Source organism: Patiria miniata, unplaced genomic scaffold (assembly GCF_015706575.1).
Source record: "Patiria miniata isolate m_02_andy unplaced genomic scaffold, ASM1570657v1 HiC_scaffold_3, whole genome shotgun sequence".
In the NCBI taxonomy this organism is placed as follows: domain Eukaryota; kingdom Metazoa; phylum Echinodermata; class Asteroidea; order Valvatida; family Asterinidae; genus Patiria; species Patiria miniata.
This window is the reverse complement of record NW_024037069.1, coordinates 38,743,090-38,759,910: the sequence shown is the minus strand read 5'-3', so window position 1 is coordinate 38,759,910 and position 16,821 is coordinate 38,743,090. Positions and strand designations below refer to the sequence as shown.

The following is a 16,821-nucleotide window of genomic DNA, read 5'->3' as shown; positions in this document are numbered from 1 at the left end:
CATATAAAATACATTTGCAATTTTTCTTTAATAATTTAATCAACGTCTCTTTAAAAAAAATTAATAATTTGGTACTAGAATTAAATTCATTTATAAAGTGTTTAATTTATTATTAATTTAAGCCAGTAGTCAGTTGCATTGATTGGTAACATTTACGAACTTAGTGATTGTCCAACGATGTAAAGCTTTCAGCAATTTTGAATTATATGGTGGGCAAGCCCTTGTACGGTGCGCCTCACTGAGAGGTTTTGTTATTTAAATGTAGTGGCTACGCATGCGTATATCACAGAGGCACAATGACCTTCCCCTATGTGACGTAAGATGCAAGGGTCAGTCCTCAAGGCACCGTCACCAATATCACATATTTTTGCTACGGTACTTTTACTTTAGACTGAACAATCCGGACCTGCCACACACATTGCAATTTTAAAGTCAAAGAAATTCGGAAATTCTTGTTTCACAAGATTTCATGACTGAGGACAGCCATCTACGCTAGTGTACATTCAGAAACTACTTTCCTTCGAAAAAGGAACAAGCTAAGTTAGGAGAAAATATTTGAGAGAACATGCATACACTTGTACAAATTGTTAAAACAGCGGAGAATCTTGTGGAAAACCTGCCAGAATTGCAGTAGTCATCACCTGTCCTCAAAAGTCAATCACTCAAAACTCAATCAATTTTGACTTTTATGAAACCTCTGAAAATTGCATCAATGGCACAAGTCTGAACTAAGGGTGGTAAAGCTAATAAAATAGTTGATATTGCGAAGTACAAAAGCTGCCATTAATTTGATGATTTATCTTTATGAACAATAGTATAAGCAAGGAGTAAATATAACATATATGTTATCAACAATTGGTTTATACCATACATTACTGTTGAAGTTGCACATTGCAAACTGTAAACGAAATATTGAAGCCACCATGGATTTGTTTTTTAATTTCGTAATTTACTTCGCTGTGCTTTTAATAATAGCACACATATTGATCATATTATATTACAATTCACGGCTGTTAGCCAAAAAAATTATGGAGTTATGTTCAAAAGTTGTGAAAAAATATCATCTTCTCACACGACTTTTCCCCACTTTACAAATCACTTCGGTATTATAAGTACATTTCATTCCCAACACAGCATTTTAATAATGCAAAATTTATAAGGACACACACTAGTAGTGAGTACCAAAAACCTACTATATTGCAGTTGATCCTTATTTATGAACCAGTACTTTTGAGTAAATGTAGCTTAACACAATTTCTGAATCACTTGTCTGGAGCTAATGTCTTGATTTTTTTTTTTTATATAAAATACAATCACGTGGACACAGGCTGACAATAGATATACATGTATAGCTGCTGCTCTGGAGGCCGGCTTCAGATATCACTTGATTCTCAGATATTTGTGCTTGGCACATAATTATGTTTGCTTTGCAAAGATTTTCTAATTAAAGGGACGATACAACATTTGCAAACATCACAAACATGACAAAACGAAATGATCAAATTATCACGAAATACCTTACTAGATTGTTAGGGAATGACAGTCTAAAGCATCCTGTAAAATCGTGGCTCCTGGTGTGCTGTCATTTAAAAAAAAAAATGGTATTATTCCTACGCTGGACGGATATGACCAGCATTGGAGATTACTGGCTTTTAAAAAAAAATGCTCCTAAGTTTTCATTATTAGTCATATTCCGCGTTTTCTTTGCAATTGATTACACACCTGTAAAGGGACACAAGCCTGACTGATTCTCTGACCTTCCAATACCCCAAAGTCTAAAAGTTGCTCCGTTTCATCTTTGGTCAGGGAACCAGACTACAAGAACATGATTGGTTTTCTTGTTTTTTTCATGCATCTACAAGCCCAAAATGTGAAACAAGTCATTTAAGCAATATTTTCTATAACATACTAATCCTCCAAATCCATTTATTTCAGAAAATTGCAGCAAAAGCAAATGTTGTACATTCCCTTTAATAGCTCTATGGAATGGGGTCCATAGCCAACAGTTACTTGGAGTACTGTAGTATGATTAGATCAAATTGGTGACCATCTGCATCATCTTGTATGCTGTCCCAGGAGCATCAGAAGGAACCTGGATCAAACAGAGATGAAAAAAAAAAAACCATGAGATACATTCATAATGAGAAGTAGCTGTCAAGGTGTCAGAGTTGGTCAGTTTTGATGCAAGATATAAAATGACTTAAACATTACTTGCAGTTCCCGGGAATATCAAATAGATTGGGTCATGCAACTCAATTCAAACCTAAAGCCATAGAAAATTAATGGTCTAATTAAGACCAAAAAGTATATGAACTACATGTGCACATGTAACTAAATATGAATAATAAGTCTGAAAATAATGCTTGACCAGCGTTGGAGAAAAGTGGCTTATTTCAAAAACTGCTACTTATTATTCATATTTAGTTATTCCGCATTTTCTTTGCAATTGATTTCACACCTATGAAGGGGCACAAGCTAGCTAGACTGATTCTCTGACCTTACAATTCCCTGATGTCTATAAATTGCTTCTCTTATCTTAAGTGGGGTCAGGGAACCAGACTACAAGAGCATGATTGGTTTTCTTGGTTTTTCCATTATCTACAAGCCCAAAACGTGAAACAAGTCAGTTTAACAATATTTTCTATAACATACTATCCCTCCAAATCTGTTTATTTCTGAAAATTGCAGCAAAAGCAAATGTTGTACATTCCCTTTAATATTGAGTTTTGTCCTTTACCATAAACACTGAACATTGGGTATGTGAGAAAACTCAGCAGGAACTCGAACCCAGGACCACTGCACTATGAAGCAGGAGCTCATGGGTGCGAGTCCCTATGGGTAAGCACTAAGGATACAGAGTTCTGAAATTATATCGGGGAAGGGGAAAACCCAACATTAAATATATCCCTACCATGTGCCCAGCCTTCATGATCCAGTAGAAAGCAAAATTGCGATAGGACTTGACAAAGGCTGCTGGCTTGTCAGCATAGACTTGGATGGGCGCCCAGGTCTTGTCATTGAATGCAGGCAGACCATTCCACTTCAGTTTCTGCACCCACACTTCCGTGCCTGGAAAAAAGTAGAGTACAAGTGTTTAGGTTGTCTTATGTCTAAAACCTCACGATGCTTTACAGGTTCCATTGGACAAAACACAACCTCAATCAAGTAGCTCCCGGCTATTTGATTGAGGAAGGCAGCACCAGCCACCAATACATGCACATGGGATTTGATCAGGGCTGAGATCGTGGGGAAATGAAAAATCCACAACAAAAATCGGCAGATGGTTTGGGGGTCACTGAGGACCCAAGAGCAACGTAGTGTCTGTGGTATATGTTCCATGTAAACGTTTATAGAGGTAAAATATCCAAGTATTGGTAAAACCTAAGGAATTCCAGATTTCGAAAGGGATTCCAAGTTAAAAATCCTGAAATCAGGACAAGTCCTGGAAAAAAAATCCTAAAATCAGGAAAATCCTGACAAAAAAATCCTGAAATCAGGGAAAATCCTGACAAAAAAATCCTGAAATCAGCAAAAGTCCTGACAAAAAATCCTGAAATCAGCAAAAGTCCTGACAAAAAATCCTGAAATCAGGGGAAAAAATCCTGAGATCAGGAAAAATCCTGACAAATCTCACCGGCCCCTGTTTGATGCCTAGCTTTGAAAGTTCAAGCACAAAGACTGATAACTTGCGAGTCTTACCTACTGTGTCGACTATCAGATCAAGCTGACCACTGTACACAGTCACATTAAGATCTGAATCCAGCAGGCTATCAACTGAAATAAAGGAAACAATTTGAACATAAGATAACGGACCTACATGTACATGGAGCATGAAATTTATGATTGTGAACCATTGTGGTGTAAAATTAGGACTGCCATAAGAATACAGACTTAACTTACCAACGCTGTAAACTGGCTTCATAAAATCAACACTCAGTTTTTGAAAGACTTCACCAGATTGGCCTGTACATGACAAACAAAAGACGAAATGAAAAAGAAACTTTCAGAAAATGTTAATCTGGATATTCAGTAACCCTTTTACATGCCTATAGTACAGTGAAGTAAGTGCAAAGAAACATGGTAAGAATATAAACTTGTTCAGAACTCTTTTCCTTTTGTGGTTATTTTTGAAAATATGTCCAGAACTCTGCAGATCAAAACACAAAGGCAAATGTTTCATGTATTAAAAAGCACAATTTGTTAGGCTGTAGAGTCCTGCATCCCTTCTGAATCAAGGCCCAACCTATCCACTCCGTTCACAAGTACCCCCTCACCGGCAAATACAGTTGGGAGTGACTGACCGACGCCATCTTGCCTGACTGCAATTCATTTGCCGCGAAGCGTGGCCACTGCGTTTAAATAGAACAAATCCCCTGGTGTACGTGCGTCACACACAAGGAACGGTGCGCGTCAACCAGCGAAATGTCCCGCCCATGAGACGTCGTTGTTAGGTAAAAGGGCACCCTCTTTTGGTAGCGCACGGAGCTCATAGGGGGTTCAATTGTGATCTGATGGACAATGGACGACAGTTACAGTTATAATGCTGTCCATCTTTTTTACTTCATGGTCACCTTAAAACTGTAACTTCTTCTCACTGTCTTCTCTCCACAGGTTTCTTAAGGCTTGCGAGCTACAGTGCCTGGGGCGCTTTTGAGGAATCCTTGGTATCATTATGATTAATAATAATAACAGGGTTATCAAGCCAAACACTACTTGCTGTCTGTGTCCTTAAGCAAGACGCTTAATCCCAATTGCTTCCGTATAAATCTAAGGTTATTATGGTTATGGACATACGGCACATCTGGCCCAAATGGTTTCGGAAGTGGCACCAAAGTTGGCTCCAAAAACTGGGAAATCACTTTTAATAGGGGGAAGATTATTAGCGCTGGTTCTGTTGCTAAATACTGATCCTGCTAAGCAGTATAAATAGTAAATTTATTGGTCGTACCGCCCCATGTGACGTTCTCAGGAATTCCAAGTTTCTTCTTAATCGGCCCATTCATCAAAGCATTCAAGTCGCCCTGCTGAAACGGCAGGACATGCCTTCTGTACAACTTTTCTGCAAGAAATAAAAATTGGAGAGAAACAAGTTAAGGTCTAAAAAACAAAATAGCCACATGACCTCCGTTTACATCTTTATATGAGGCATTGAAACACACATAGGCATCCAACATCAAAATAAAGTTCGTGAATATCACACTTTGGCAATTTTGTTTTATTGGTTGAGAATCTGTCACATGGGCTGCTTCAACGAGTCATTGAACAAAATGTTCATCATCAGTGAATACACATTTGAGGTACAACAGGTTCCCACACACAAGCTGTGCCTTACTTTTTTAAATGGCTATTGCAAAACAGCATATAACAAACAAAGTAAACTCTTGTGCTTATACCTAATGGGGCGAGGTGTGGTATTACCTAATGGGGCGAGATGTGGTATTACCTAATGGGGCGAGGTGCGGTATTACCTAATGGGATGAGGTGTGGTATTACCTAATGGGAGAGGTGTGGTATATTACCTAATGGGATGAGGTGTGGTATTACCTCATGGGATGAGGTGTGGTATTACCTAATGGGGTGAGGTGTGGTATTATACCTAATGGGGCGAGGTGTGGTATTACCTAATGGGGCGAGGTGTGGTATTACCTAATGGGGCGAGGTGTGGTATTACCTAATGGGGCGAGGTGTGGCTTGTTGTCTTGGCGTTCATACAACCTCTCTCCATAAGTTGACAGAATGTTGTAAAAGTTAACGCCATCAGTTTTCTGAAATGTTAAAAAACAAACAAATAGTGTAATTAATCAACCCTCCTGCTACAGTCAAAATGCCCATCCACCATATGGAGAACTAGGGAGCATTTGCTCACTCGCCACTAGTGGAGCTCTGTTTACGTGGGAAGACTGGCTCATGTCTAGGCGCTCTGGGCAAACTTTCGTTTATATGCGGAAAGTGTGTTGGTTAAACTTACTTCCTCGCATCGCACCACAAAATACAGATTTTCCTCTTTCACATGAATATAATTTCTTTATGATGAAAGGCGAATAATTATGTGCACTTTTTCATTGAAAAACGGGCAACTCAGTGAAAATTTCGCGTTTCCTACGGAGGTCACGGCACATTTCCTCCATTTTTGAGGGTGCGGGTTTACTTCTTCGAACAGCACACATGTGAACCCGGTCGCATACAATTACCTCGCACGGTTTCTGAAAGATAACACAATAAGCTTTCCATTCATGTAACAACTATTTAGATTGGTTGAGAAGAACAAGGGGCACTTTTCTTGTCAAATCAGACATCGCTTTTGTTCTGAGGTCGACCTGCTGTTTATGTATAGTGCGGTCTACGCAGTGGAGCTATGCAGGTTGCCGGGTCAATGCACCGTTGTGTGTGACCGCAGAGCATGCAGGGCTTTGATTTTCTGCACATATGGGTGGCAAAGTTCTCCATATGTTTCCCTGCTACGATTTTAGTCAGTTCCAAGAAAGCAATGGTGGTGGTGTTGATGAACCAATGAGCATTTTAAAAAGGCACACAACTTGTGAGTTGATCACTATTTGGTTTGACGGAATTTTGCATTTTAATTCAATATTTGGTTATGGCCTCCGTCAACAGGGAAGAGATGGTCAATTTATAAAAAAAGTCTGAAAATTGATGAAATGTCTGAAAGATGCATACCTTTCTATAGTAAAAATAATGTCCTTCTCTCAGATTCAAAAAGTCTGATTTCAGACAAAAGTCTGAAAAATCTCATGCATCAACTTAATTTCATAATCACTGTATACCCCGTGCAATGCTGTCAGAGGACGTGAGAACAAAATCACACGCTTTCTCGATTGGGACTTGGACCCATGATGTCTTGCTAGTGCAGAACTCTTGTGTGTTGGTCTCAACTAAATGGCTCATCAGTAGATGGCTTGGATTTGCAACTGGAAACAGTTATATTCAGACTCAAACCTGAAATACCAGCTGCCTGATTTGCTGCCTCAGCAAGGAGTACTTTTTTAGCCAGTTAGGCCAAAAACAAACCAAAGGCAAATAGCCACTTTCTGGTCAGACCAAAGTTCTGGAATTGATGCGGCGATGTGGTTTTTTTTAAAGCTTGGATTGTACAGACAAGGTGGGTGCTATTTTGCTTTTTTGTGTCTTCATATACCTTGTGCCCTCCATCATTTGCCTGTGTCCTCCATATTGCTTCAACCCTAGATTAATCTCTAACGGTTGTCCAAAACAGTAACTGCCAATATCTTGATAAGTTTTTCCCAAAGGTTGCTTAAACTGGAATTGGTTTAATAATAATAATAATTTCGGGGTTTTATACCAATAATGGAGTAACTGGTGCCCCGCATTTGCCTACATGAAGGTTCCCTCCTCGTTTGCCCAGGTACCCTAAATGCTTTCCTTCACATTTTCCATCATCCATGGCAACTTTTATGACTTTGCCTTCAAAACGTTATGAAAAAAACAAGCCGAGGAAAATTTGGAAAAAAAAATAAATTGATACGCATGATCAAAATGGCCGTGCACGCTGACTAGAGAACGAATATTTTTTGTTGGCCTTACAAATCTGTACTCACATCTTCAACGACATCTTCGCATGTATTCCACTTTTCTGTTGCCTCGGCAAATTTTCCTTGGTTGACTGCGTCTTCGACGGCTTTAGCCGCAGTGTTCACGGCTTGTAGTCCCTTGTTGTCCAGCAACGACTGCAGAAAGTGATGATAATTACGATGGTGGTTATCATCAAATTAAATCTAGTAACAGTATGTTCTAAAATCTGATTGATCAGTCCATGGCAACAACAGTTGTAATATTATCCTATACATGGGGGAGTCACGTTGGCGCAGCGGTTAATACTTCCCTCGCCTTCCACCGCTGTGGCCAGGGTTCGATTCCTGTCCGGACCACATGTGGATTGGGGTTTCAGTCCCTACTTGATTCTGTGGGTCTTCCCTGGAATTTTCTTCTGGGGTTTTCCTCCCACTTCTAACACTGTAATTTCTTCTCATTGCTTTCTTTCTACAGGTTTCTTCAGGGTTTCAAGCTACAGTGCCTTGGGCGCTTTTGAGGAATCCTTGGTTTCATTACCAGAAAGAATTCAAGAAATAAACTAAAATAACTAAAATATCGCCCGGTTCATATTGTGCTCACTGCTTAGAGTAGTGGTTAATAGCTGTCATGCATGCACATAAGTCTGACATGCGTCATGTGTGTTATTAACGCACACAGCTAGAACATGCAGTTTGGACTTGAAGAGAGGGACATATGTCATCGCCCACTACCGCAGTCGGGATTTAAAGGATCGGTCTAGCTAGTGCTGAAGTACTTACAATCGAATAAAGGTACGGTCCCCAGGAATTCACAGAATCTGAAAGAAAATATAACAAAATGTTTGTTTTGACACGTCCTTTCGATCATGAGTTCCTCTGCCTTTCTCTGTGATAACATCGAGGGCAGGAAAAGAAGTTGACAATCAGGACCGATAAACTTAATCGGTTACTTACCTACAGGAGAAATCCAGGAATCTCCAAGTGCCACACCTTGGAACTTGCAGTTGATTTTTCCAGCTTTTATCGCCTAAAAAATGAAAAAAAAAAACTTTGTCATCATCTGTTTTATGTTGTAATTCAATGAATACGGTTGCATATCAGGAAAGTAGTATATATTAAACTTTGTTTTCCACAGTGACAATAAATTTTTGAAGCAATTTTAACCATAAAACGAAGCTTTTTACCTTTGAACTTTCATCTACAAGGATAAAAAACTGCTCATAGGAATTTCAAATCACCCGCTATGCAACAAACGAGAACTCGTGCTGTCAATTATTGATTTTTCTAACTTGGACTTAATGATTGAATATACAAATATTCAAAAATGCACTGATCAAGTTTAACATGCATCAGCCTAATTGGCGCTGATTGGGTTTCGTGGCACCTGCACTTATCGAAAATTGATAAAGAGCTTATTAATAAATAACGAACATCATGCATATATATGTAAATTTTTCAGTGTAGTGGAATGGCTGATATTTACAGATTTTTAACAAGAAAATTGCACCAATGTTCCTTAGGAAGCTCAAAAATTGTTTGTGAAATGTGGTTTTTCTTCAAAAGTGTTGCATTTGACAAGCAATAAAACCAAAAGACTTTTGAATTGCAAAAATGCTTTTACATATTCAGTGGATGATTGAATATTTAAATATTCGGTATATTTGGCACAGCCCTAAGCAGAACTATAGTTTGATATTTTCTTCTTTCCCCCAAATAACAGCACTAATACTTTTCTCACCTTCAACAGAGCCTGGCCAAAGCCTACTGTCATCTTTCCCCCATAGGATTCAGAGAAAATGTAGAGAGGATTTCCCTGAAAAGAAACACATACAAAGTCAAATACAGACTAACAGCCATGCAAATCTTTCTTTACAGAATTAGCTGCCCTAATTTGACTGGATTAAACCAACTGGCTTTCACATTCAAGACAATTTATCTGCCTTCCATATACATGTATTAAAGAAAAGTCTGTCACGAGCCAACAAGGCCAATCACATCGGGGTTTATCTCTGGTTCTTTTGGCATAAAATGACCGAGACTATTTCTACTCCTCCTGGATGGGATGCCAGGTTACTTCCTGCAGCTAATAATGTTGGTACCCATTACACCATCTGAACATTTACAGGCAAGGGTAATTATCAGCATCAAGACTCCAGCTGGTCTTAAACATAGTGTTTAATATCGGCCAAGCACACATTTTTTTCCCATTCATAAATACCTTTTTTCAGTCAAAAAGTTGAAACAAATAAAAAGTTGTATATTTCCAACGATTTTATTCAACAATTTTACCTCATGTTTTTTCGAACTAGTTATATATCATGGAATGTCCATCTCGCGAAAAGTCTTTAACAACTCCTTATATGGAGATTGGCGCGCGACTCACGTACTGCACGATGTAGTGCAGAATAAATGCAGCTGTGCCGGTGTAGTGTGAATTTAGGACTATGAAATACTGACTCACTGGTAGTGTGGCGCATGCCTACATGAGGATTGTGAAAGTTCAACCAATAAAAACGGTAAAACACGCTGGATTTCAGAAGGAGTCCCAATTTCATGTGACACTGGAAAAGTGTTTCAGACCAGCCCGCTGGTCTTTATCAACCGTTTAAAACCGGCCACGTGACGGGCTCTCGACCAATGGGAATGGGCAAACCGTCTTAGGTATATATGAATTGTGAATTAGACCCCACACGCCTATATACCTAGATCCCTTAAGACCAAATTGGTACTCTTATTCTAAAAGGCTTGGGAGTTTTAGCTACCTGAAATTCTGGATGATCTTTGTAGAATGCAGTCAGAGTTGTCACCAAATCGTCAGCAATTTGGGAGTTATTGGTGGCAAATGCATCGGGTGATGTCGTGTAGCTATATCCAGTCCCAACAGGATTGTCAATGAACAGAACGTTGGCTGTCTGTACCTGCAATTCAAACAAAAACAAAAGAAAAACTGTTAATGATGGTAGGGCCGCTTGATTATCCAAAATACATTAGAGGCTCTGTCTAGCTGAATTATTTGTCTATGGCTTTCAAATTCACAAATATCTACTATTATGTGTAGTCTGATTATCACCTCTTATCCACGGAGCAAAATCTTCTGTATAACGTCTGATATGTGTAAACATGCAGATATGTGCAAGCCGTGTGCCAGCCGATCGGAGTTGATGTTACTACATCGGTCCTAAATCGTGACGTCTTTACATTCCCATATCAGGACTAATGGTTTGATTGGTCAATTTGAATGCAGTTTTTGTAATACAACAACAGCCGGGCATGTACGTACCTCGTAACACAATAGCGTGACCGAAGCCTTTGTTGCTGTGTCTAGTGCGGGCTTATTTTTATACATGTCTAGACACGACAAAGGTGAAGGACTGAAGACCTGACATAGAAAGGGCCTGCTGATTGGGCAAAATCTAGAGGTCAAGTTGTGGTTGTCTTGCCTAAATAATCAGCAAATCTGTTCATATGTGACAGACCATGGCTTTTGCCCCGGTCTATTTACAGAATATATTATGTATTGCCTGGGAAGATCGGACCCTCACATACACTCTGTTCCTGTAAGGCCTGCCTGCTCAGCTAGGGTCCCACTCATGGTTTTGTGGGGACCTCAATAAAAAAAACAGTACGCTCTGCCTGTTGTCAGGAAAGTTTGTGACCGCAGTGGGGAATTAAACCTACCCATGTTACGTTCCTTGGCTTTAAGTTGACATCTAGTGGACCAATCTCCAGGAAGTTGCCAAAGCCAGTTGAGGACCCACCTGGACCACCCTAAATAAAGGTTAACAAATAAAATCATGTTGAAATACAGCATTTGTAACACTTTTTGGAGGGAGATTACTTTGCATGTTATAACACACAACATTTTCAAAACTGAGGAACGACTACTTGAAATCTTATTACCTTTGTGACAAACACATGACTTAACTGGTGTTGTAGTACTCACACTCAAGTTCATTTTTTCATACTCTTGGTCGTAAGGCCAAAAAAAAAGTCTCCGGTTTCTGGTATGGAGCTTGCCCAAAAAGTGGTGCGGCGACGCGGCTTTTTTTTTTTTTTACCTGATTTTTTTTGCTTCCAATGTCGGCTGATGACTGCAAATAGTGCCCGATTAAACTTAGTGCAATATGGGAGTCCAGAGAGGCTACATAAAGCTTATTCTCGACCATAACCCAATCTAAAAACACGTTAAAATTGTGCAGCAGCATGATTCCAGTCAAACCAGTGAGTTTGGCGGTTTTGAGACATCATCTTCCATTGAAAAAAAAACTTTTTCATTTTGCCGACGCGCATGGCTACGGCGACGCGCGCGCATACCAGAAACCGGAGACTTTTTTTTTTTAGCCTAAGTGCACTTTATACTCATGGAATATACTTATACTCGTACTCATACGCGCAAGAAAAATAGCTTGCAAGAAAAACATTCAATTGTTCTCATACTCATGGCAAATTAGTTGTACAAAACTCATGCTCATGAAAAAGTTCTTAAAGAGGTATATGTACAGGCAGAAAATAAAACTTTTCAGCTGTTTGCGTACTCACACTCATGGAAAGTACTTGTACTTATTTCTGAAATTGTGTTCTCATACTTGTTTTCATATTCTTGACAAAAAGTACCTTGTACTCGTACTCATGGCAAAGTACTGGAACTCATAGAAATGTATTCGGTGCTTGCATGTATAGGGCTTTATACCAAAGGTCTCAAAGCGCTTCACAATTATTACCCTGTTCATCAGGCCATGAGACCAGTTTCTGCAGCAGCTCAAGATCAGCACATTCTGGTCTCTACCTTCACAGGTACCCTTTTGTACTCTTTGGTGGAGAGAGGCAATTGTGGTAAAGTGTCTTGCCCAAGAACACAAGCACCATGTTTCCCATCAAGGTTTGAACCCACGCACGGCACGTGAGTCAAACACCATAACCACTGGACCACAGTGCTCCAAACTTTACACTTCTAATAATTAATCTTGCCTGAATTGTTTTCGACGTAGCCAATACTGTACCTGTAGCCAGATGACAATCGGGGCAGTTGCGGGGTTTGTCTGTGCTAAATACAGCCACCAGAACATGTAGGCATTCTCACGCACATTGACATAATTCCAGTACTCCGTGTCCTTGATAGAGTTGCCTGTGAGAGATACAATGTGGCATGTGTTGAGCAGTGGCGTATCTGCCAGATCTGTACTTGCCCATGCACAGTATTGACAGTCCCAAATTTTCGGATAAGGCAGAGACTAGACATCTATGCCCAACTTTTGTTCATATTTAACCAATCGGGGTATGTATGTTGGGTGCAATCAGTGGATGTGCTATCACTTGATTGCACAGAGATGAACAATCGACCAATAGCGCAGCCCGATCGACCAATCGCACAGGCCGATCGCGTGCCCAACATTGGCGTGATTGACCGATGGCGGCACGATCGACTGATAGCACAACGTGATCGAATGATCGGGCAGATCCCTAGATCACGCCAACCATGTCACGCTTCCCAACAGAAATAAAGTTGCAGAGCAGTCTGTTTATTTTCCCTGATTTTTAACAAGGTAAGAAACTTCGGAAAGATTTCCATACTATACGAAGTTCACTCAACACCCTGTGTACAAACCCTACGAGATTGGACTGAAAAATTCTAAGTGTTTTCTAAGAAAATGCTTGTATTTTCTCACTGCTCAAATTGACTTTGATGACATGAAATTGCTATCTGGGGGCTTGTTAGTCAATACAGAGGAAAATTAGTGAACTTCGTATATGGAAATCTTTCCGAAACTTCCATAGTGAATATCACGTGGACAAAAAAAAAAAAGTCATGATTTTAAGAGACAACTTTTCTCAAAATTTTACACAAGCATGGGCATTTGTAGCTGACACTACAGAGGAAGACCAATAGCTGAGCCATTTGTTTTGGGCTATGATATTTCAAATTCAAGGACAGCTATAGTTGGACTTGGGCCGGCCCAAATGGACCGGCCAAGTTGGGACCGATGGTAAAACATGAACTGTTGCCTGTTGGTGTGGATGGACAGAGAGAGGAATGAAGATTAACCTGTAAAGTGTTAAGTGTAAAAACCTCACACCATGCACAAGACAAGTGAAAAGTAGTCGTGTAGTTTGGGAGCAAAAGTAGTCCCACTAACTAGGTCCTTAGAACTCCTTTTTGACATTTGAGATGTTTGCCTGGCGCTAGTACGACAGGCATGACAGGCTAACATCCCAAATGTCAAAAAAGGAGTTCTAGTGACCCAGTTAGTGGGATTAGAGCAAAAGACACTTTCATGTTTTGTATAAACAGTTGGCTAAAACTATGAATGATACTGTCACTTTACAAGAAAAAAATGTGTGTGTTTGGAATCATCTAAATAGTTCGCTAGGATAACGTGATGAATATCAGGGCTAGCTTAATTTTGTGGAAAGAGCCCGAGAACAAGGGCAGGTTTGGAATGAACCTCCCCCCCCCCCCACCCCGCTGCCCCAGGTCCGATGTCGGGATTTGGTCATGTTTTTCATGCCCCAGGGTGGGCGGGACCCATAAATGTGGCCAATTTATTTGACTACCTCCGTAAATAAAGGCCACACTTGCAACATGTCCAAAAATATGTAGAACTTTGTCAAATATTTATTTTCACATTTATTGTAGTTAATTTTTGCTTTAGAAGCATAATACACTCACCCTCTTTTAAAGGCTTTTCAGAAAGTACTGCCTTCTTCAGATGTCTATTTTTCGTGAAATTTCATGTTGAAATTTTTATACGCAAACATGTGCAAACAAATCTGGAAATTTCACGAAAAATAGACATCTGAAAAAAGGCAGCACTTTCTGAATAGCCTTTAAAGAGGGTGAGCTTCTAAAGCAAAAATAAACTACAAAGTAAGCCTTAACGTGAAAATCAAAATTTGACAAAGTTCTACATCATCATGTTTTTGTACATGAACGTGTGGCCTTTATTTACGGAGGCAGTCCAGTAAATTGGCCACATTGATGGGGCTACCCAGGGTGGGGATTTTGGTCACTCAAATTACATTGCTACTAGTACCATTGGCGTACTTAAATCTGAATGTCGGGATTGTCACTTAAATTTTCCCCGGGCATTGCCGGGGGGCTGGGGATTTTGTCACTTCAAAAGTGACACTCCCCACGGGAAAAAATTCCACACTGGGCCACCACTCATATTCCTTAATTTAGTTAATATGATGACCTGAAAAGTACCAAAAGTATTAAATCTGATGAAGAAACACTGTTTAAGGAGTGCACAAATTCTTTCTGATAATACTTCAAAATGTTCTGTCATGGCACATAGACTTTGTGCAGTAGCTCTGAGTGGTGGCCCAGAATGGATTTTTTTCCCATTCATGGAGCATAAGGAAGTCACTTGGCAAGTTCTTTCTTTGACCACTTTTTCCCGATACTTACCTCTAAAAGTTGAAGCCCCAGACACAGAGCGACTTCCTAGAGCAATCCCTATACAAATGAGGGACACACATACCACGAAAGTACGCATCTTTACGTGAATTTCTGCAGTGATTCGTTCCGCATTGAGTCCCGCCTCGGAGTGCAGTGAAGCGCTGATGATGTGATCATGTGTACTGTGTACATGTGATCGTAAGCAACTACATCATGTGAGCTGTTAGTACGATCACGTGACACACGCACATCTGACAGTCAGGTGACAGATAGTATATAGTCAGCTGCAGGTGGCATGTGGTTTGTCCGGTTCCCCGTGTCCCCATTGTCCTTTGGACTCCTTTGGGCTTCAATTTTTTTTGGGGGGGGGGGGGTGGGGGGGGGGGGGGGGCAGGAAACAGTCTAGTATATGGTCGGAATCGTCACCGACCGGTCCAAATTTGGCAGAAATATTTTCTTGTGGGGTGACACCTGGTATACTATTATTCTTTGGGGAAGGGTGCCTGATTTGCATAAATCGTTATAATACCTGCCATGTATTCCCATTGGGTATATCACATAATTAAAAAAATAAAAATTGAAAAGTATATTTTGGGGATGATACTTTCTTTACTTAAACAACGTTCACTATACAAGGACATAATAAAGACCCAAACTGACGGCTACCAGTACCATTATACCCTAAAGTTGCGCGCATTAGTCCCTCAGATTTCAAGTAGCCGTGCCACGTACAGTGATGAGCTTCAAATTCACAAAGTTACTAACAGGCACATTAAGGGAAATGCACGCAACTTTAGGTCATTAATGGTAGACATGGATCGTTACTATGTGTCCTCGATTTAGTTGCTGATGATGTACATGTTATGACTGAGTAAGGAATCACCACAATATACTTTTCAAAAAACAAATTCCCAAATAATTATGGGCACAAACAAATGAATATTACACGCTAGGTATTAACGATTTATGCAAATAAGGCACCCGGCTTCCCAGAAGAATTTCAGGTGTCACCCCTTCTAAATATCTTCTCTAGGGCTATATAAGAATCTATCTGGACCAGTCGGTCACGATCTTGTCAACTGGGTCTAAGACACCTGACTATTATACTATGAGTGCAATGGTGAGACTATTTTCATGAGTTGAAGATTGAATGTTAGAATGGAACATTCAATCTTTCAACGAATTCATTATTTGTTTTATATAACATCCAAGTAGATCTTTGTCTTTCGATTGGAGGATAAAACTTTAAGAACAAAAACTCACCAAATTGTCCACTACTTTTTTTCCACCTTGTTCAAGGTATTAACAAAGGTTTCAAAGTCAAATCATTGACAATAATGAAACTTAACATTGTAAGTTCTTCAAAACAATGCACAAAAATCATCAAGGCAACTGCATCAACTTCAAAGGCAAGTTTTGTACTGCTATAACGCTAGTGTCTAAATAGCGCAAAGATCGTATAGCGCCGGGCCAACTGGAATGCGCGTCTTAGCGTGCGCGCGGCGTGCTATTATAGATCAAAAGGGATAAGACGAAAATGCACGGTGAATGGAACCAAACAAGCACGGTTATGCATGACGTAGGCCGTGCAATGGTTCGATTAATGAATGCCGCGAGACCTACAATCCTCCAATCAAATGACAAGGATTAACTTGGGTGTTATATAATACAAATTAGTCAACTGTAATATTTGTACCTTTTTTTTTTTAAAGAGAATGAAGCCCATTGTTCATGGGGAGGAATGGAGAAGATGTTGTAAGTTGAGGGGTAATCTTACCTTCTGTCAAGTCGTTGTAAAACTCCTTGACCTCCGAGTCCAGAAAGTCCTTCAGTTCACGCAGCAGTTCTCCCAGTTTTGTGTCTGTTGTAGACATT

The 16,821-nt window shown here is 39.9% G+C and overlaps 1 protein-coding gene across 1 annotated transcript; it reads right to left on the bottom strand.

The window, feature by feature from the left end:
- Nucleotides 1–1,942: 1,942 nt before the first annotated feature.
- LOC119738020 (retinoid-inducible serine carboxypeptidase-like) lies at nucleotides 1,943–15,127 on the bottom strand. Its single transcript, XM_038212735.1, has 14 exons — nucleotides 14,956–15,127; nucleotides 12,548–12,672; nucleotides 11,226–11,315; nucleotides 10,310–10,465; nucleotides 9,286–9,360; nucleotides 8,502–8,574; nucleotides 8,328–8,365; nucleotides 7,575–7,703; nucleotides 5,672–5,765; nucleotides 4,949–5,059; nucleotides 3,901–3,963; nucleotides 3,700–3,774; nucleotides 2,912–3,069; nucleotides 1,943–2,092 (listed from the first exon to the last, which is right to left on the bottom strand). Exons 1-14 carry the CDS (start codon nucleotides 15,041–15,043, stop codon nucleotides 2,030–2,032), a joined length of 1,338 nt encoding a protein of 445 aa, XP_038068663.1. The 5' UTR covers nucleotides 15,044–15,127; the 3' UTR covers nucleotides 1,943–2,029.
- Nucleotides 15,128–16,821: the final 1,694 nt, after the last annotated feature.